The sequence below is a fragment of the Pundamilia nyererei genome, unplaced genomic scaffold (genome assembly GCF_000239375.1).
Source record: "Pundamilia nyererei isolate P.nyererei 1_Seehausen unplaced genomic scaffold, PunNye1.0 scaffold00044, whole genome shotgun sequence".
In the NCBI taxonomy this organism is placed as follows: Eukaryota; Metazoa; Chordata; class Actinopteri; order Cichliformes; family Cichlidae; genus Pundamilia; species Pundamilia nyererei.
Window position 1 is genome coordinate 861,271 of NW_005187445.1, and position 21,304 is coordinate 882,574.

The 21,304-nt window shown below is 40.6% G+C and overlaps 1 protein-coding gene across 1 annotated transcript in view; it reads right to left on the reverse strand.

Moving 5' to 3' along the window:
* Positions 1 to 21,304, reverse strand: part of cacna1fa (calcium channel, voltage-dependent, L type, alpha 1F subunit a) — a 23,762-nt gene continuing 2,458 nt past the window's right edge. Inside the window, exons 4-46 of the mRNA XM_013910509.1 lie at positions 19,274 to 19,413; positions 19,031 to 19,176; positions 18,565 to 18,717; positions 18,285 to 18,481; positions 18,072 to 18,175; positions 17,779 to 17,921; positions 17,623 to 17,691; positions 17,472 to 17,538; positions 17,344 to 17,370; positions 16,480 to 16,640; positions 16,140 to 16,365; positions 15,834 to 16,041; positions 15,582 to 15,702; positions 15,394 to 15,466; positions 14,499 to 14,556; positions 14,171 to 14,250; positions 13,943 to 14,072; positions 13,775 to 13,834; positions 13,543 to 13,649; positions 13,295 to 13,382; positions 11,898 to 12,005; positions 11,734 to 11,786; positions 11,498 to 11,644; positions 9,991 to 10,192; positions 9,743 to 9,901; positions 9,542 to 9,652; positions 9,357 to 9,440; positions 8,583 to 8,603; positions 7,972 to 8,106; positions 7,807 to 7,872; positions 7,534 to 7,625; positions 6,533 to 6,692; positions 4,724 to 4,851; positions 4,519 to 4,615; positions 4,328 to 4,430; positions 4,106 to 4,207; positions 3,798 to 3,922; positions 2,969 to 3,300; positions 2,724 to 2,864; positions 2,112 to 2,503; positions 1,709 to 1,821; positions 1,232 to 1,564; positions 1 to 820 (exon numbers count right to left, since the gene is read on the reverse strand). Coding sequence (XP_013765963.1) covers positions 614 to 820; positions 1,232 to 1,564; positions 1,709 to 1,821; positions 2,112 to 2,503; positions 2,724 to 2,864; positions 2,969 to 3,300; positions 3,798 to 3,922; positions 4,106 to 4,207; positions 4,328 to 4,430; positions 4,519 to 4,615; positions 4,724 to 4,851; positions 6,533 to 6,692; positions 7,534 to 7,625; positions 7,807 to 7,872; positions 7,972 to 8,106; positions 8,583 to 8,603; positions 9,357 to 9,440; positions 9,542 to 9,652; positions 9,743 to 9,901; positions 9,991 to 10,192; positions 11,498 to 11,644; positions 11,734 to 11,786; positions 11,898 to 12,005; positions 13,295 to 13,382; positions 13,543 to 13,649; positions 13,775 to 13,834; positions 13,943 to 14,072; positions 14,171 to 14,250; positions 14,499 to 14,556; positions 15,394 to 15,466; positions 15,582 to 15,702; positions 15,834 to 16,041; positions 16,140 to 16,365; positions 16,480 to 16,640; positions 17,344 to 17,370; positions 17,472 to 17,538; positions 17,623 to 17,691; positions 17,779 to 17,921; positions 18,072 to 18,175; positions 18,285 to 18,481; positions 18,565 to 18,717; positions 19,031 to 19,176; positions 19,274 to 19,413 — 5,769 coding nt within the window. The 3' untranslated portion in view covers positions 1 to 613. The remainder of the gene's footprint in view (positions 821 to 1,231; positions 1,565 to 1,708; positions 1,822 to 2,111; positions 2,504 to 2,723; positions 2,865 to 2,968; positions 3,301 to 3,797; positions 3,923 to 4,105; positions 4,208 to 4,327; positions 4,431 to 4,518; positions 4,616 to 4,723; positions 4,852 to 6,532; positions 6,693 to 7,533; positions 7,626 to 7,806; positions 7,873 to 7,971; positions 8,107 to 8,582; positions 8,604 to 9,356; positions 9,441 to 9,541; positions 9,653 to 9,742; positions 9,902 to 9,990; positions 10,193 to 11,497; positions 11,645 to 11,733; positions 11,787 to 11,897; positions 12,006 to 13,294; positions 13,383 to 13,542; positions 13,650 to 13,774; positions 13,835 to 13,942; positions 14,073 to 14,170; positions 14,251 to 14,498; positions 14,557 to 15,393; positions 15,467 to 15,581; positions 15,703 to 15,833; positions 16,042 to 16,139; positions 16,366 to 16,479; positions 16,641 to 17,343; positions 17,371 to 17,471; positions 17,539 to 17,622; positions 17,692 to 17,778; positions 17,922 to 18,071; positions 18,176 to 18,284; positions 18,482 to 18,564; positions 18,718 to 19,030; positions 19,177 to 19,273; positions 19,414 to 21,304) is intronic.

Below are 21,304 nucleotides of genomic sequence, written 5' to 3' on the forward strand. Positions count from 1 at the left end.
AAAACATTTTATTTTATTTGTGCACAGTGGATAGCCACGCAACCGTTCAGTCACAATGAATCCAAAACATAATTTGGACATTTCCGCCACAAGTTTGCATCGTGCATCTTAGAGGATATTCATTATATTTAAATATTTCTCTAAAGAAGCTAATGCTGTTGGAAACTCACAGTCTTACTCAGTTGTATCAAGAGTAAAGAAAAGTATTTGATCTACATGTGTAGATTTAAAACATTCTTATTTCAGAGTCTAGTTTCCCTGATTGTAGCTGAACACACGTGTATAAGGTGACCACAGTTCAAGTAGGGTACAAAACGAGAGCACAATGCAGAAAATGAACTTGCGTCCTGCTGACTCTTCTGCTGCAATCAAAATTTTTGTCACAAATTGACACGTACACTTAAAATCAAAGTGTGTTTTTGGCATTCACAAACAAAAGCACATCATACCCAACATGATAGAAATCTCATATGTGGGATGTTTCTTTTTGTTTTCAAGAGAGATTTAAACACACACACACACAAAAGATTTTCTTCTCCCTTTTTTTTTTTTTAAGAAAAAACAAACTTCACATCTCAGTTTCTCACACATTTCTCTTACAGTTCAACTGATCTCAGTAAGAAATCACACAGTTCATTTCATCAGCCAGCTCTTCCTCAAATCGAGAAATCGACTGAGTGGCTCCACGCGCTATCAAGTCAGCAGCTGCGTTCTCCATTTCATCCAGGCTCATGCGGCAAGCTTCAGCAATCTCCCGCTTAGCAAAGTTCACAAACTTCGGGTCCCTTGCATAGACACCGAGACCCTCAGAGATCAAGATCTGTGGTTGGTGACAGAAAGAGTATAGAAGCAATCATTTAAGACAGGTTCGTGCTGTCAGCTGCTCACGTCCAATCTAAAGTTGAGCAAATATTCAAATAAATGAGCAGGATTACATTTCAGGGAGGCGATAGTGCAAAGAGTTGCTTTAGTCATTCATCCTGTTCATGGTTAGATCTGTTCCTAAAAGGATTTTTAATATGATGGATAACAGTTTTGCCATCCTTTTTACTGGGCAAGAATATCCCCATGAGGTTTCAAAAGTTCCAATCAGTCAAAACAGGTGAATATCAGCCTTAAAGCCTCACTAAATCAAGTTACAAAGGGTCACGGGAATTTAAAATACACCAAGTTCTACATAATAGTGGGTGTAGGAGGTTTCACCTTTACGAAAATCTCAAAAACTACTTACCGACTCCACCAGACTGTCCGCACTGCCTTTGCTTATGAAGCCCTGGTTCACAGGGGGTGGCATTCTTACACTGGTGAACGTCCTGGTTTGACCGGGGTTCCAGCCGGGGCGCCTTCCTGCAGGAAGGCTGGCAGAACCGTCATTCCACAGCGGTTGACTGCTACCTGTGGCTTCATCCATCAAGATCATAGGAGTGTAGATGAGCTTGCCCTTGCGTGCCGATGGGGCAATTATCCCTGGAACAGGAGTGGCACCAGCTGCTGCCGTGTTCGCCCAGGAGGTGGACGACATGGAGGACACACTGCTGGGCCGGGACTCCAGGCTGTGCTGGTTCTGACAGAGGAGAGCAAAAGTAGAGCCAGTAAATCCAGATCAGAGAGGCTGCTCTCTTGTCATTTATTCATATCATTATGAGTTTAAGCTAGAAATGAGTAGGAAAACTAGCAGGCTGAGTGTGTATGCGTGTCACTGTTTTACCTGCAAACGTGATCTAGTTGGAGATGTGTGGCCTTGATACATTCCTGGGATGGGGAGGTTATCTACGCTGCTCTGTGGTCTCAGACACTGGAAATTAAAGGCGGGTTTATGACCTGAAACAGAAAGCAGGAAGATATTGCAAGACTAGCACCGTGTGTGGAGAGAGTTTGTATTAGCAGGCATCAGTTATAGTTCACATGCCCAATAAAACCCCTCAGAAAAGTTCCGTTTATAAAGTAAAATAAAAGTAATATTTGATAAATTCACTTGACAGATTATTTAAACACCAAAAACATTATCATTATATTTGAATTTTAAATTTCTTCTGATTGGCAACGTCCAAAAATATACAACCACCTCTGTCTATCAGTACTCTTGAAGAATGGAAGAGAAGGAGGAAAACCTTTTGGAATAGCAGGAAGTAACCTTCTCCTAACAAACTGGGCACCGCTGTTCTCATTGGTAGTGTAGCCGTTTCCAGTGTAATCGATGCTGCTGCCGTTTTCATGGCCGCCGCTCATTGTGCTTCCGTTCCCGTTGGCGGTCATGACGCCGTTTCCATTCTCACTGTATCTTGGATATCCATTCTCATTATATTCATTTGTGGTGTAGGGAGTGGGACTCGTGGCAGCACTCCCTCCATTCATGTTGATGTCAGTGTAATCATTGCTGACGAAGCCACTGGTACCATTAGAGTCATACGGTATTTCGCCAAGGCTGCTGCCTCTTTCCAGACTCTGGCCATTGTAGCCTGCATCAGTTGGTACTGGGGAAACAGCCTCTGGATACATATACCTGCACGACCAAAGAGTAAAAGTGCTAATTAGTGAGCTCTAGAGGTGCTGGTGGGTTGAATCCTCTACCCCAGTCTTGTTTCCAGTCTTAATGCTAGGCTGTTCAATCTTGTCTTCAGTTGTTTGGTTTTTTTAATCCATCTATTTCCCAAATTGTTTTTTTTTAATGAATAACCTAATAAACCTACATCTATTGCTTGACCTTCTTGATTATTCCTTACCGGTCTACTGATGCCAGACTTGCAGCATCTCCTTCACTCAAGTACACCTGCTCGGATACTTCCTCTGTAGCTTTGACTTCTTCAACTAAAATCTCAGGTGGAGGTGGAGGAGGAAGAGGCGATTCACTGATGGAGTCCGCCCTGTTTGTTAAGAGTACAAGTAAGTTAGAAAACTCCTTGGTATAAAATAGAAGGAATACGTGTGAGTACCAATGTGAGAATTCACGTATGACGCAGTAACGTACCTCACTGGGAGGTGTTCTGACCTCACAGGCTGCTCTGTTACCACGCTGACACCTGCCAGCTCTGATCCCGGCCTCTGGTGTTCCTTCAAGCCCGTCACCTGCTCTGTGATCACACCTCCGTTGGAGATCTTGGGCTCTGGTTCCATGATCACAGTCGTCTGCTCTACCAGCGTGTCCAGAGGCGGCATCGGTGTGCTGGAGGGAGTGGGGGTTGCTGACGTTTCAGGCCCACTCTCGAATATGTCATCGCCTCCACCTTCCTCGTCCTCCAGATCAGAAGCCATTGCCAGACGCATCTCTGGAGCCAGATCCTGCAGTGTCCGCAGCCCTTGCTACAAACATATCCATAAACTGAAGTCAGCCTACATTCAAAAATGAGTTTAATGCAAAGTTAAGCACCTGAAGATGGACGAAAAGATTTTTTATTTTCATAATTATAAATTTTTTATTATAAAAAAGTATATTTGATCGTAAGTTGAACTTAACCTTTCAAATCTCAGTTTAAGACTCGCATGAAAAAGATGATTTTAACTCGGAAAGCAAACATGGTTCAAGATGCAATTAGAATGTATGTGCATGAGTTTTTGTATTTTACATTTTCTATTCTTTTACTTTGAGCATTTAGGTTATTTCCTTTTATTTTCTGTCAGTTGCCTGTTGGACTTCTGCCTCACTGAAATAAAGATTTGTTTTGTTTATTACTCCTCTTTTAGGTCAGCATTTGGGTCCACATTCACACACAGACATGACCGTATGATTTTATTTTGCATCGAGTCAATGACCAAGTTGTGTCAAACATGGGATCTTTGAGTTGGATAGTTTATATTACCTGTAGAGAAGCTGCTTTGTCCTTCCTTTTGGATTTCCTCTCCCTTTCTTTTCTTTTCCGGAATTTTTTAAAGTAGTCTTGAATCAAGAAGCTGGCATAAACCTTTCCACAAGTCACCTCATCTCCTGAAAGAAGGTAATGTTACACAAACATTACTTTGGATTATAAGACTTATATGAATAAATGTACATATTTGGCATCATCAGGTACACAATATGAAAGAAAAGAGGCTTGATTTAATATTCAGTGTGTTTTAGGTTTTCTTTGCTTTTCATTATGTTGGAAAGCAGTGCAATTTTGTGGTATACCTCTAGGGGGAGGAATGACTTCATCAATGAGTTTGGGTTTAGTGCGCTTCCAGAGCTTCTTGATAATCACCTTCAGCTCTTCATTCTGCTTGTCGATGGGACCTGAGTGGGACACAAACAACAGATCCTTTAATGTAAACAGCACTATCATTAAAAGAGTGAGGTAATCTCATACACAAATAATGAGCTTCTGTGTTTTTGTTTATATGCAGCAGGTCAAACCTTCAGTCTTAATCTTCAGTGAGGTTCGCACGAGAGCAAACAGAGTAGCGTTGAAGGTGACTGTGCCATCAGGATGCAGGGGAACATTCATGGCAACCAGTCTCTGCAAACACAAGTTGAGGCAGAAGAAGTCAGATGCGTATCTTTAGTTTGTTCATTAAATCCGCAGGAGCAAATGTGTTTTTGCTCACTTTGCAAGCAACACGATGAGGACATAATTTTCCGAAACCAAGAGGCGGCTGAATCCTGCGCAGCATAGTGACGACATCGATGTGTTTTATACGACCGCTGTAGGAGAGAGATGGACGCAGAGCTGGTGAGACAGATGTAAAACAAAGTATGCAAGGACAGAAAAAATGCACAAGTTGTGGAGAATGATACTAAAATGATTCTCACGTGGCCTCTGGATCATAGTCAGACCAAACTCTCTTAAACTCGTCCAGATGGTGAGTGCCGAGTACGGTCCAGTCTCTTGTCAGGTATTCAAAGTTGTCCATGATGACAGCAATGAACAAGTTGATAATCTGAGAGAGAAAGATAACAGCATGTGTTTTACATAAATAAATCTATTATTGAAAAAAGTGAGAATAGGGATCCAGAAAGTCCATTATAATATAATCCGGTAGTATAGTGTAAAAATGATAAAAGAACATTTAGGAAACATTTTAAGTAAATTTAGTAAATAAAAGTAGTGACATTACATTTTGAATTATTGTTGCTTCTAAATTTTGTGTAAAGTCACAACAGGCAAGTCAGGCCACCACAGTTCTGTGAACATATTAAAAAACCCAACAGCGCACAGAGGTCCTGATCTACGATAGCTGCCAGGAGGGTCTTTGTGGGTTTCTGCTAGAGGCCGAAAACCACATACGGATTGATTTTTGTCAGCTGTCCACAAAGGAAGAAAACATAAAGAAGGACAAATGAACAGAAAAACTGTAACCCTGCTATAAATCAAACCGCCTAAACCAGGGGCAGGGGAACTCCAGGCCACAAGGGCCAGTGTCCTGCAGCTTTTAGATGTTTCCTTGATCTAACACAGCTGATTAATATGGCTAAATTACCTCCTCCACATGCCTTGACATTTTCCAGAGGCCTGGTAATGAAATAATCATTTGATTTAGGTGTGTTGACCCAGGGTGAGATCTAAAACCTGCAGGACACCGGCTCTTGAGGCCTGGAGTTGGACACCCCTGGCCCAAACTGAGAAAACTGTCCAGTGGAACAGTGGAAGAGATTAAAGGCCAACGTCTGTCATAGGTAAATATTATAAATCGCATGGATTAGATTGGGTTCCATAGCAAGATTGAAATTGTCTATGTATTGGATGATTACTTTTGATATTGTAACATTTCAGTGAAAGTTCTTGGTGGACTAGGATTATATTTTAGGTCAGGGGTAGGAAACTCCAGGCCTCAAGAGCCGGTGTCCTGCAGGTTTTAGATATCATCCTGGGTCAACACACCTAAATCAAATGATTAGTTCATTACCAGGCCTCTGGAAAATGTCAAGGCATGTGGAGGAGGTAATTTAGCCATTTTAAATCAACTGTGTTGGATCAAGGACACATCTAAAACCTGCAGGACACTGGCTCTCGAGGCCTGGAGTTCCCTGCCCCTGTCTGAATCATATATGATACTGCTGATAATTCTAAGCAGGTAATCTAGAACAGATTATACTCTGCTGTATTTTCTGCGGTTTTTACCATTTCCACTGCAGGAACGCAGCAACTTAATAAAGTATGAGATCCTACATGGACCCTCCTCTGCCTGCTCTCTAGGGCAAACGCCACCTTCTTTCGACACATTTAATGTTTAAAAATAGCACTATGGTCAAAGTACTGTTACCAAAATATTTGTGCCCTTTTAAATCGGGATTTTGTGGTTTGAGTGTGCTGCCTGGATTAATAAAATCCGTGGATGCGAGTTGTCTGATGAGCTGGGAATTGGAGAAGACAGAGTAAGCTTTTAAACCTGCTAGTACGCTGCAGCTGTAATACTATGCTGTCTGCTTTCATCTAACTTTGATTCCTCCTGACCTGATATACTATAAAACACGAGTTAGAATTAATTATACCAACATTTCTTTTAGAGACAGGAGGTAGAGTGTTTAGTTATATCAAAAGAAAGGACATGTTTTACCACAAACAAGATGAACGAAGGGATTTTAAAAAAATGATCCCTAATTTTCGGTGGCTTTGCTTACCAGGTAAGCACATAGCATGAAGAAGCTGATGAAGTAAAGGTAGGCCAAGTTGTTACCGCAGGTGAACTCTTCACCAGGTTCAACGTCAGCTTCTGGGTCACAGCGTCTGCCAGGCAAAGCGGCCAACATGATCTCTTGCCACTGCTCTCCAGTGGCACACCTACAAGGAAAAACAGCAGCATTATCACTGTTCCTTTACACTGTTTTAGACCTTCTAGATGTTAGAAAAGATGCATGAAAGTTTCACACAAGAAGCACTTTTTGTTTGAGGAAAAAGTCGTGTTAATGCAGCACAGTAACTTCTGATTCTGAGTAAGACTATAATAAAGAAATGTATTATCAGAAGAGAGAAGAAAGCCATGGTCTGTAGATAAACGATGGACATAGCTTCCATGCCATCACCAGTTGTTTCTTAGACTGTGCATTTTGAAGTTTCGGCATTTATGTTTTGTCTGCAAAAACAAAGATATAAAATACGGATGACTCAGCTTTCAGGTCTGAAAAGTAAAGCTGTCTTTGAAGTGCGTTAAATGTGCATTCTTGCTAATGAGCAGCAGGGAGCGATACCTCTGGTTGCACAAAGAAACTGCCCCGTATTAGTTAGAAAACAGGATGTTCATCATGTAAATTATGATCCTCATTAAAGTGAAAAAGAAAGATAAAGTAAGACACATTGTGTCACATTTTTATTTTTTATTTAAAGTGCTCCAGAAAGCACCTATACTACAAGCAGTGCTGAGAGGTTCAGTCCACCGATCCAGTGGTTACTGAAGGTGGTAAGCCTTAACACAAAACACTTTTTAAGAGGCCCCCTTAAGAGTCTTTATGAAGGAGTTTCATTGCCAAAAACAGTTTTCATTACAAGGCTGTAACTATTAACATAATTTAATATCTCTGGTAGCCGGCCTCCAGTGGCCATTGGATGAAGTAAAGCTTCATTTTTCAACAATTCAGCTTTGTCCCTTTAATTTTGCCCCTTCCTGGGGGCTAAAAAGACTCACCTAAAAAGTACCAGAACAGCCATAAAGAAAGTCTGGAAGTTGCAGTTTCTGTTGATGTGTGTGTCCTCATCAACAGCCACCTTCCCAAACATCTACAAGAGAAAAAAAAACAGTCATTAAAACCAGAGACTTTTTATTATTATAGACTTATAAACTGGGATGCAGCCTGTATGATGTAATGGTAATGTTTTGTTTATCATCGGATACCTGTTTGATTAATTGCAATGAGTGAAACAGCCAAAATTTAAACCTACGTTCATAACAAAGACTCACCTGCATGCCGATCACAGCATAGATAAAGAAGATCATGGCAATGAGGAGGCCGACGTAAGGTAAAGCCTGAGCAGATAAAAGTCGAGAGCAAAGTTACATAAAAGTTGTCTACGGGTGTCACAAGAAATTGTTTAATCCTTTTGTTATTTCTGTGCTGCTACTGACCTGGAGGGACTTGACAAAAGTCCAGAGAAGAGTCCGAATGCCTTCTCCTTTACTGAGGAGTTTGACCAACCTCAAGACTCGGAAAAGACGGAAAAATGTGATGGACACTTTTCCACTTTCACCTTTCCCGGGACCCTAGAAAGAATAACGGCAGACAGAAATAGTTAAATATCTGAGACTGAAAAAGCAAATATGTCATCAGGAGTGTGAAACGTGTCCTGAAGGCCAGGACGGTTTATGTAAACGGTTAATTCTGGCCTGCTTGAAGCGCTTGTCAAGTGTAAAGACTGAAGATAAGAGCACCGTTTTTGGACTTTTCACAAGCCATTTGGATTGGAAATCCTTAAGGTGAATGTTCAAACTATTGATTTCCTCCAATCCAGAAGAGTTTCAAGGCTTTCTTCCTGACAAAGGCGTTACCCAAACCCTGAGATATCACAGAGAAATGCAGCCAAGGAGCAGCACAGAAGTGTTTAAGTTATGAGTAGAAAAGCTGAGACATGTTGTTCAAGTTGAGTTATTTTTCTCAAGGTTATTAGCTTATTAGCTTTTGTCCACCCAAAGTGTATTGCAGAAGAATTAAAAGGAGTACTTCAGCATTCAGCTCTTACCTCGCCATGACCGCCTCCGCCCTGCATCGTTTTGCATGTGGTGAACAACAGGCAGGCGATACCATGCAGGAGAAAAGAAATTAAAGCACAAATGATTTCATTTTCAGAGTAATACATATTTCAAGCCATGTAGAATTTCTTCCTCAAAAAATTGTAGAAAGGTTTATTTTATTATTTTTCATCGTGTAGTTCTTAATCATTTGTTTAGTTTATTGTTCACAAAAGTGCAGCTGACAATCCTGATGGCAGTAATAGTTTTCCTGCTCGCATCTGAATTATCTTCTGATTGTATTCCTACATAATAGCACCATAATAACCGACACCAAGCTGCTGAGATCCCTTTTAGCTCCTGCAGCTAAATACCAGCAAATCTTCAGGATAGTAAAAGGAAAGTTTCATCAAAATTGCACAGAAAATACTGGGACTGGCGTCACCCAGTGTGTTAACTGCTCACCTCGCCCGAATTGAGGTGAGCGATTGCTCACTGGATATTTTTTCTGTTTTAGACCATTCTCTGTAAACCTAGAGATGTTTGTGTGGGGAAATCCCAGTTCTCCACCAACAACCATGCCTTGTTCAAAGTCATTTAAATCACCTTTCTTCTCCACTCTGATGCTCTTTCTGAATTTCAACAGGTTATCTTGACTATCTCGAAATGCCTAATTTGACTCATTTATTGCATGACTAATTGTTGGCGTGTGATTGGCTGATTAGATATTTGGGTAGATAAGGAAGGTAGCTGGTGATATTTTGTTGCTGTGTGAACAAACTTACGCTGAATTCAGAAACTGCAATGTCCAACACACTTCCCACGACGATAAGTGCATCAAATGAATTCCAAGGATCGATGAAATAGTGCTGCAGAGATTAAACAAGCAAAGTGAGAGTGATCGAGACAGCAGACAGTGAGTGGAGTTGTGCCAAATATCATTGTCTGATGAAAAAGAGTGAAACCTTACATGTGCCCGCAGAGCCATTAGCTTGATAATCATCTCTATAGTGAAAACCACAGTGAAGATCATGTTGAGGATGTCCATAATGGAGGTGAATAGTTTTGACTGCTCATAATGCTGAGAAAAAAAACAACACAAAAATTCACATCACAACCCTGAATCAATATTTTAGTATTTTATCTGAGTGAAAACTGACTGACATTGTACCTGAACAGCCAGAGTAAGGGTGTTTCCCAGAATCAGTACAAACATGACGTACTCAAACTGGCTGGAGTTGATGATTTTCCAGAATTTGAGCTGGGATGGGTTTTTGGGAATGTAAATCTTAATTGGTTGAGCTTTCAATGCATAATACACGCACTGACGCTGTGAGGAGGGAGAGGATAGAAATGATTGCGTCTGAAAGAATACTATTACACTGAAGTCAAAACTACAGTTTTTAAATGATAACTAACCTGATTTTTATTGAGTTCGCAGTTTTTGAACTCAGCCTCTCCTTGCTCTCGAAATGTAATGATGACAAAACCCACAAATATGTTCATCATGAAGAAGGCGATGATGATGATGTAGATGATGAAAAAGATGGAGATTTCTACTCTGTAGTTGTAAATGGGGCCTCGATTTATGGCGTTGGCATCGACGGCCCGGTACAGAAGCCTTTAGGCAAAAATAAAATAAAAGAGACAAGGCGAGTGACACACAGGATTCCTGATACATTGAGTCATTTAATCATTGATATAAGATTCCTAAACTTATGTTATTATTTGGAAATTCCATTAAAAAAGCCATGAAAAGGTGATTGAAAAGGTGATATAGTTTCATGTATGTATTTCCTCTCTGTGCCGTCACAAAAGAGCATGTCATTTCAGTAGCAATATCTTTACATAAGTAATAAAGAATAATCTCATAAGGCAGGCTGTAAAACAACGGTCCCAGTGATGTTGTAGCATAGCCCTCAGACACACAAGAAACACAGTATTTCTGTTGTCTGCTTAAAATGGGGCAGTTCAAGCTTTGGCATAGCCACACAATCATGAAATGTCAATTCAAATTCTATATTCATCATTATTTGTGTGATGTGTAAACAATTTATGAAACAAATAATTGCTTGGTGAATATTTAGATGGATATATTTAGAGAACAATGAAATCAGGTCTACAGTCACAATGACAAGTTTTTGGCAGCGACACATTTTGTGTTTCATATACTTTCCTATTTTAACTTTGATTATTTTTTATTGTTGAGCACAGATGTTTGATGTGATTAAGATATGGACATTTTAATTTAATGATCTTTGAGCCTCTTACGTCTCATTTTTGCCTTGTGAAAAGTGCTATATCATGCTGGAAATTTAACAGATTGTCACCAAACTGCTTCTGGATCATTAAAAGCTGGTCTTTGAGTACATGGTAAGTATGGGCAGTGCTTAAAAAGCAGAGAGACAAACAGAACCCCAAAAACTGTGATCAATTTTGAGCACTTTTAAGGCAGGACTGGATTTTGATTAGTCTAAATATTGAGTCTTTGCATGGCTTTAATTTATTGACCAATAAAAGTCTTGATGTCATGATGGTTCTTCACTGTTTCATGGAAACATGTCTTGGAGCAGCTGTGACCATATGATTCTCTCTGGGGTTAATAAAATATTCTTATTCCGATTCTAAAAATAATCTAAACAAAAAGTGAAGCAGCAAAGTGTATGAAACATAAACATTTGTGCCACTGATAAAACTTTAAGCCACGACTGTAGTGCTCTGAAGGCCGTTTTCACTTAATCTTCAGCTAAAAATAGTCCCTACAACTGCTCTGTTACTTCCTGTTTTAGCAATATTTTCCAAAATAAAGAAAATAACAAAATGCTAAGTTGTTCAATAAGCTTCTAAGAAATAAACTGAAGCTCCCAAGGAATGACACAGATAGTTTAGAGAGGTAATGGACTTAAAATGTAGAATTAATACTCACTGCGGCCAACCTTCAAATGTTGACACAGTGAATAAAGCCAACATTCCCATTAGCACATTATCAAAGTTGAAATCGCTGTTCTCCCAGATGCGTTCCCTGACCATGGGGTGATTCATATCTCCATCCTTATACACCACAAATGTGCCTCTAAAATTAGATGCACGCACATCTTTTAATAAACAGCGCGATAAGAAATTGTCAAGAGCTTTATGCCGTGTAAAAAAAAAACCACTGACTTGCACTCATCTGGAGTGTGTCTGGCTTCGTCAGTGCAGCTGTAGAATCTGCCCTATAACAGCAAACACAGAGAAGTTACACTGTTACAAACACTCACTCGACACACTCTATATATCTGCTGAGGGTGTTAAAATCTTATCATGCTGAAAGTGTGAACATGAACCTTGAAAAGCTGCACTCCAATACACGCAAACATGAACTGGAGGAGGGTTGTGACAATTAAGATGTTACCGATGGTGCGGATCGCCACAAACACGCACTGCACCACATTCTGTGAACATATAAACAGCAAAAACGATGTGACTAAAAGGCACCATGTTACACTTTTGTATGTACACTGAATAAATTGTACAGCACAAACAACAATATTGTCACAGTTGCTGCAGATTTGTCAGCTGCACATCCAAAGGTGCTCTGTTAGACTGAGAGCTGTTGACTGTGGAGGCCATTTGAGTTCAGTGAACTCATTGGCACGCTCAAGAAACCAGCTTGGCAATTCGAGCTTTGTGACATGGTGTGTTATCCTGCTCGAATTAGCCACTAGAAGACAGAAGACCACACTGTGGTCATAAAGGAATGGACATGATCAGAAACAAAATGCTGGTAGGCTGTGGCGTTTAAAGGATCCTCAGTTGCTACAAAGGGACCAAAAAGAATATCCCCCACACCTATACATCACCACCAGCAGCCTGAACCGTTGACACAAGAGACAATGGATCTATGCCTTCATGTTGTTTACACCTAATTCTGACCCCACCACTCAAAAGTCACAATCTTACAATCTTCTGTTATCCATTTTCGATGAGTTTGTGTGAACTATAATCTCAGTTTCCTGTTCTTAGCTGGCAGGAGTGGTAGCTCTGCTGCTGTAGCCCATCTGCTTCAAGGCTTGATGTGCTGACATGATCTTCTGCATACCTTGTTTATAACAAGTGGCTATTTGAATTTCCTGTTGTCTTCCTATTAGCTGGAAGCTGTCTGGCCATTCTCCTCTGACCTCTGACATCAACAAGACATTTTCAGCCAAAGAACTGCTACTCATTGGCCCCGTATTTTGGACCATCCTCACTGAACCCCAGAGATGAATCCCAGTCTATGAGCACCTTCTGAAATACTCAGACCAGCCTGTCTAACACCAACAATCATGTCATGTTCAAAGTAAATTCAATTTCCTTTCTTCTTCTGATGCTTAGTTGGAACTTTGGCAGTTTCTCTTCACCATGTCTACACTCCTAAATTAGTGTTTGCCATGTGAATGGCTGATTAGATATTTGTGTTAAGTGATCAGCGAGTTTACATGACACTGATTAAGTGTGACATGACATGAAAAGGAGGAGCTGAGGTCCAAGCGGCTTGCAGATGCAGCAGGCTGAACGGTGCACCCTTTATGAGATTTGCTAATTGGATACATAGAAGGGTATCAGCTGAGCCATCAGCCAATGCAGGTAGGCAGTGGGATCAGCTGTTATCAGCTTGGAGACCAAGCTTTACTTGGTGCTCTGTCTGAAATAATGCTTAAATGAATATAGGAATAAAACTAAATAGAATATAGCTGTTTACCTTTAATCCCTTGGCTCTGTTAATGGCTCGAAGAGGCCTGAGCACTCGAAGCACTCGGAGAATCTTCACCACAGAGATGGCACTTGAGCTGGAAGAAACAAGGAAAAGAGATTAGAAAAGAAAAGTTTGAGCTCATAAATTAAAAAAAGGTATCCTCAAATCTCTTCTCTTTGCTACAACTGCTCCTGATCTTTCTGCCAGAACCCAACAGAAGAACCACAGCTTGCGTTTCACGTGCATCTACTCACTGCAGAAAGAAGGACGTGAGTGACACACTGACAACCAGCAGGTCAAGAAGGTTGAAGGCATTTCTACAGAAGGAGCCAGTGTGCAGAAAAGCTCCATAAACAGTCATCTAAACATGAGTGAGAGGGTGAAGAAACAAAGTCAGAAACTCATTGCACTGCCATGTACTTCTGAGGTTTGCTAGTGCATAATTTTCTATTAGATTTGGTTCTTTGCAGCCACTGCAGCTGTTACCTTGAGTACGATCTCCACAGTGAAGACTGAAGTGAATACATAATCAGCATATCCCAGCACCTGAGGAAGACAGAAGCTAAATCAGTTCTCAGTCTAATGAAGCTAATATTATGAGTCAGTAAACATGTAGGGAATATGACAGGAAAAGCGAGTGAAGCTTGGCCTTACAGTGTTCCTGAATGAGTGGGATTTAATGGGATCCTCAGCAGCCAGTGAAATACTACTGAGGATGATGAAGATGAGGATGAAGTTGGTGAAGTAGGGGTGATGGATGAGGTTGTGGCAGGCGACTCGTAAACTGAAGAATGGAAAATGGGAAGGAAATCACGTGCACTGCATTGGTATTAGATTGTATCCCTTCAATCATTTCTCTGGTTCATGATTATTTAAAATTACCAGTTTTTCTTTCCGAGAATGAAGAAGGAGCTTCCATCGGGTATTGGTACAATCTTTTCTTTGGGTCCGGAGAAATCGGGCTTCAGAGGAGCCACTCCTACAATAAAGACACACTTATAATCACTGTTGGTCAAGATAGTTAATATCTCTCTGTTGGGTGTAATGTCGATCAAACTCACCCTCCAGGCCTTCAATGACTCTCAGCTCCTCATTTTCCTGCCAGTCGTCATCTTCGTTCTGCTCCCGAGACAAAATATCAGCGGTTACTTCGCTTTCTATAAACATTCAATATAATATATAAAAAGATTTCAAAGTTCCTTGCCCCTGCATCTTCATCCTCTTTCTCTTCATCTTCATCCCACTCTTCTTCATCTTCCTTTTTCTCTCTGAATAAATAAATGTTCATACACTACTGTTATGCTTCAAATAACATTTTATATTGAATACACTGACGCGTAAATGCAGCAGAAATTAAAAGAACGCGTCGCCGTTTCCTTAAGCATATCGAACCAAGCTGCAACCTACACAGCTGACCTAAACTCGGTGTGGGAGGGACAAAAACTGGGACGGGGGATGGTATGTGATAATGATACAAAAATGCATTATGACCAAACATCTACACTTTGGTCATGTCTGTTTAAAGGGTGTTGTTCCCAAAGTCATGGGATTTGCTCAGATGCAAATCTACGCCATGCTGCCATGTTGTTTTTAGAGAGAAGAAGCTTTCTCACAGCTTTCTGTATGTATTAACGCAGATCTGAACGCTCCAGACCAGGGGTAGGGAGCTTTAGTCCTCGAGAGCCGGTGTCCTGCAGGTTTTAGATCTCACCCTGGGTCACCACACCTTAGTTCATTACCAGGCCTCTGGAGAACTCCAAAAAATGTTGAGGAGGTAATTTAGCCATTTAAATCAGCTGTGTTGGATCAAGGACACATCTAAACCCTGCAGGACACCGGCTCTCGAGGCCTGGAGTTCCCTGCCCCTGCTCCAGACCAAACTACTAAGCTTTTTTAAAGAGGTGATGAGATTCGCTGATGCTGAGTTTCTTGAATCAGCTCCATCTGATTAACTTGTTGCTACTTATCCTCTTAATTGCTATGGAAGGAGTAGGGAAGAGCTGTGAAATATTTGTGTATATAGTCCCAGAGAGGGACATAATGCTGAGTTCACAAATTTGGGTGACTGTAGCTACATCCATCTGCAGTCTATATATCAAACTTACTCGACTTTTTTCTTCCCACCACCTCCTGCCAAGTTGTCCACAGCGATAGCCAAGAAGACATTAAGCAGGATGTCTGATCACAAAATTAAGGAATTGCTGTTTATTCCTTTTGAAATGAAAGACCAAATTTAATATTTAGACTGTTCTAGCTGATATCATTGCTGATAATCATTTGTTGAAAAGGATACAGTTACCACAGACAAAGAGGATGACAAAGTAAATGCACACCACCATGTTAGGGAATATTGGCCCTCCGTATGCCATAATGCCATCGTACATCACAGCGTTCCAGTCCTCTCCAGTGAGGATCTATAACAAAAGTCCATCCGAGATGAACAAGAAGGAATTCAACAGACAGAGGGAAGGAGATCTAATCAATACCATAAACAGAAATGCTAAGCAGTGAGCATAAGAGAGAGATGTTTGGAGATGTAAATCACCTGGAAACATGTGAGCAGCGCCTGAGGGAATGAGTCAAAGGTGCTTCTTTTCATCTGAGTCTCATCAAAGTTGAATTTGCCTCCAAACAACTGCATACCCAGCAGGGCGAAGATGATGAGGAAGAGGAAGAGCAGAAGCAGAAGGGAGCAGATAGCTTTCATAGAGTTGAGCAGTGAAGTGACCAGATCAGACAAGGCAGCCCAGTGCCTAAAAATGACAGGACATCATGACCACACATCAGGATGGGCAGATAGGGCATGGAAATTTGTAGTTCCCTTCTCACGTAAGGTTTAATCACTAATTACCGAGTCATCTTAAATATCCGGAGCAGTCGGATGCAGCGTAGCACCGATATGCCAATGGGCGGGATGACTTCGAATTCTACGAGGAGTGTCTCGAGAATACCGCCACACACAACAAAGCAATCAAAGCGATTGAACAGCGCCATAAAGTAGATCTGCAGACCAAAGGCGTACATCTTCATCAACATCTCCAGAGTGAAGAGAAGCAGCAGGATCTTATTGGCTCGCTCTGAGGGACAAAAAAAGTAACATTTGTTCTTATATCACTGACTCATTCAGAATCAAAGCATAGAGATGGTTGGGATCACAGGTTAGAATAAAAATGGGCGGGGCTATTTATTACCTTGCATTTCTGTGAGCCATTTCGGCTGCCCGTAATGCTCTGAAGCGCTGGCCACAGTGTTGAGAAACACCAACAGAAGCACCAACCAGTAGAAGTTAGTGGTCTTTACTGCAACGCGGCAGTTCTTCCTGAGAGTGTGATTCAGCTGGCACAGCTGGTCACTAAAGAAAGTATAGAATGAACATCTTTACTGCACGCATACTAGACATGTACAGTAAAAAAATATTAATATGACATAGCATAATCCCACCACTGGCCTCAGTACTGAGTGATCCCACTCTGGTCTACAAGTTCTAACCACTTACAGAATATTTAGGAGGGAAGAAATTTCGCAAGCTGACTTGTTTCATTGGTGTCATCCTTCTATAGTTTGAGCGTGGGCTCAAATTCAGCTCTTTAAAATGATCAATTTTTCAGTAAGTTTGTAAAGGCACACTGCATCATTAGTTGATTGATTTTATACACCTGTCATAATGGGACTGAAAACGCCTTAATTCAAAGATTTATAGTTTTTGTAGACTGCAGCCATAAATTAATTTATCTGGTTTGAGTTTTCTTTATTTCCAATTTGTGTTATTTTCACATCCTGTGTATAGTACTTTATGTTACCAGCTCTCATTTAGCCAAAATCTGTGTTTAGCATTTAGCGTGCAAGCAGGAAAACCGCCTGTGCCTGCCTGAGCTGTGATAAAATCATGATATCATATTTATTTTTCATAATTATTTTACCATTAACTTGAAAAGAAAGTCCTCTTTGTTTCAGGTGTGAAAAAATGCATCATTTATTTAAACCCACTGAGCCTAAAGTTAATTCAGTGAGAAATATATCTTCTTGTAGCGTAGTACGTCTTCTCTTATTCTTACCAGAAACTATTGGCCATCATCTTTGCCCTGTGAAAGAAATCAAACAAGAGAGGAACATTAATAAAATGACACCATCTCCTCTACAGAAAAAATGATTTAAAACAACGTTGACCTTTTTGTTTCCTTACATGAGAGACGCACAGAAGCCACTATCATCATCCAGGTATGCTATATCATCATCTGAGTCTGACTCTGCTGAATGCACACACACGTACTGGCTGTTAGAGATTATCACGTAAAATGAAAAATAATAACAGCAACAAGCAGCAGCTATCATACCTCCTCCATCCTCACTGTGCTTATACCAGCCAAACTTCTTCATCATCTTTTTCTTTGCAATTGCAGCACCTTCAAAGACACATAGAGGCAGATTAGTATGTACAAATGTAAGGATTTGAGAGTTTATATTTGAATGTAAATGTTCTCCTAACTAACGTTTGTTTCCTTCTTCATCCACATCCTCGGCCTCTATGAGCCAATCCATGTATCCTATCATGTCCTCCTCCATCTGCTTGCTCTCCTGCGCCTTCTGCAGCTCACCACGAGCGACGGCCTTCTCTCTTTCTTTAGAGAACTCTCTGTGCTCATAAATACAAGTACATACTTAATAGCAACAGGAAAACCTGTTAGGGACATATGCGGTAGATTCATTTTAAAGTATCGCCTTTGTTTCTCATTGCACAATTCACGCAAAGAAAGTTGAAACCTGCAGTGCAGGGACTACCCACCCGCTCAACACACCCAATACAAGGTTGATAATGAAAAATGATCCAAAGATGACCAGAGAAACAAAGTAAATCCATGGGATCTCATAGCCAATAGCATCATTCATCTGCACAGAGACAAAGGCATAAAGAATTGATAAGTATTGTCAATCAACAAAAGAAAACAAAAGAAAAAATGGAGCTTGAAAACTGTGATCTAGCAATATGTATGTGTACCCAGTAGAGTACATCTGTCCAACCCTCCATAGTGATGCACTGGAAAACTGTCAGCATGGCAAAGAAGATATTGTCAAAGTTTGTGATCCCTCCGTTGGGGCCCTCCCACTTGCCCCTGCACTCAGTCCCATTAGTGACACAGAAGCGGCCGTTCCCAGCAAACGCACAAGGTGTTGGGTCATCCTCCACCATGAGACCTGGAACAGGAAACAGCAAGAGACCAAAAGGCTTTGAGTCTAGAAATCAATGACATATGGAAAATCCACAGAATGACACAGACCTGTGCTCATAAGGTAGCACGTCTTGTGCATCCTCCCGATGAAAAGCTCCAAGCCGATGATGGCGTAGATTATGATGACAAACATGACCAGCATACCAATGTGGAGCAGGGGCACCATGGCTTTCATGATGGAGTTCAACACAATTTGTAAACCTGACAAGACAAACACCAACGTTAACCACAAAAAGGCAGAAAAAGAGGAGGAAGTTTAAATAACAAAATTAAATTTGACCTTTTAAGATTAAAATGAATTTTTGCTTTGATGAAGAATTTGTATAGATGTGAACAATAAAACAAAAAATGTTAAGAATACAATTAAAATGTATCTAAAAAGAACAAAATGTTGAAAATAATAAATAATAATAATAATACTAAAAATAAATAAGCTGCTTTGTCTTTTCCCCCCCTCAGTGCAAACCTTCACTTCATACTAATATCCCAACAAAACTAATTGTAGTTGACGCACTTGGCACTCCAGACACAAGTCGAAGTGGTCGTAACACTCTGAACGCTCGGAGAGCTTTGACATCCAGGCCTCCAGGTTTTCCTGCAGCATGGTGGGCCTCACCGGGCTTGTGATCTGTCATTGCTTCTGCCATCACACTGAACAACCTGCAGAGTCAGAAAATAGCCGCTGCATTTGACTTTTCGTACTAACAATACAACATTTGTGGATGCAAAATGTGACTTTATAAAGTACACAAAATACCCAACAATGACGATAATGAAATCAAGCAAGTTCCATCCGCTGCGTATGTAGGCGCTCGGGTGCATGACTAAGCCGTAGGCAAGAATTTTAGTGAAGGTCTCAATGGTGAAGATGACGAGAAAGACGTACTCAACTTGTTCCTGAGAACAAAAGAAAAGGTAACACGGGGATGGTTAAGTAAAATTGAAAAGACCTTTTACAGACGGAATGTGAAAAAAATGGACGAAAACTAAAGAAAATGTCAAGTTATTGTTAGGGCTGACATTTAGAGGCTGTTATTTCTTTTTATCACACATTGCAACTGGTTTTTACTCCTGCCTAATGCAAAAAACAACCTGTGCAGTCATTAAGAGCTGATACTGTTGGCTTTCTAACCTCTTAACCCACTGTCTAACACACGCATAAGTCTGCCAACAGATCCCTTTTCTGTAACCTTCAGCTTAAAGCTTCTAATCAGTGTCACTGTCACTGGGACTTTACCTCACGCTGACACTATAATCCAGGAACGAAGTGCTTTAATATAAGAAGATGGAGCTTGGAAAATCTGTAACCTCCCCCAAAATCTGATCCAAAAGTTATGATGATAACGGATATAGTTAAGTCTCCAATGAAGAATATCTTCAACTGTCCGCTCTGTGAAATCTAAAAAAGAGATCTACTATCGTCTATCCTGCTGCGACTGTGTGTCCACTACACATTTGACTAAACGGGTCTGAGCTCAAACTCAAATACCGAATCAGCTGTTATCTGTCTGCAAACAATGTCAGGATTAGGTCAAACAAAGCAAAATTATTGCATGACTTATTTTATAAATGCATTAAGTTATTATTTAGTCATAGGAATCTTTCATGATTAATAGAACTTGCTTACAATGTGACAAAAATATGACATTTGATTCACTGGAAAAAGAGATCAGAAAAAAAACAGAGTGCTGGAAGGAAAGAAGAGGCAGATGGTTGGTGTTTAGGTAAGTCATGATCCCAGATAGATGTCACGTCAATGAGGTTGTGGCACAACTTTTTCCACGCTAACGCATCACCATCCACCAGAACACCAGACATACTGACTGAACTAATAAAATAATGACTGATAATACATATCAGGCATGTGTGTCTCAGATAGATAATGGTCACGCTCACTGCACTACCACCAATATGGATGAATGAATGGAATCAGTCACTTATATTCGATCCAACAATGAAAATGATTCCAGGAAGGCAAAGGGAAATCTTCTTACTGAGAGTAAAGCTGTAGAAACCAGGAACAGAAAAGCATAAAAATTGTAAAAGAAGATCAGACATGTCATCACATGACAATACAAAGTGTTAACCTTGTAATATTTTCAAGGCTCGAGCCTCCTTTCTGAAGTCTGATGAAGGCAGCTCTATATGATCAAAGCACCAGCGTCTCTTTGACGTTTATAGATAACAAGACTTCCTCCATGTAAGATCTTTCATCAAACATTTTTTCCTCTTCACACGTCCTCCAACGATATGATCTCTTCGTCTATTTGACTTTCTGACACCACTGCCAAGTATCCACAGATGTGTCTCAAAAATGAATAAATCTGTCATGTATCCTGCAAATTAAGAAGTAAAGGTGAGGCACTGTTAAAGACGTAAATTCACTTTCCTTCCTTCCCTTCTGTGTAGTGTTACAGACCTTCTCCTTTCTACACTAAGTTGGGTTTCCCTTTGCAGGAGTCAGGATGCCTGAAGTATAGTCCTCCACACAGAGGTTAAATAACGAGCTATGCATTGTCTACCATTCCTCTTGCATGCCTTGCCCCTGCTTAAATGTCTAAATAAATACTTTCTCTGCAGACTAAGTCTAAATTGTGCACTTGTTGGAGTCTTCATTTAATAGTAAGGTTTTAGACTTCTGCATGGCTACATCTCTTTTAAAGGCTCTCACCAGTTGCCCACAAAACTAATATGTCCTCGGGGACCTGTTTTCCTGGCCACTAAAGTAAAAACCTAGCAACTCAACAAGTGTCAGCGTGTGGGAACTGATGTGAACCAGAGTGGCTGG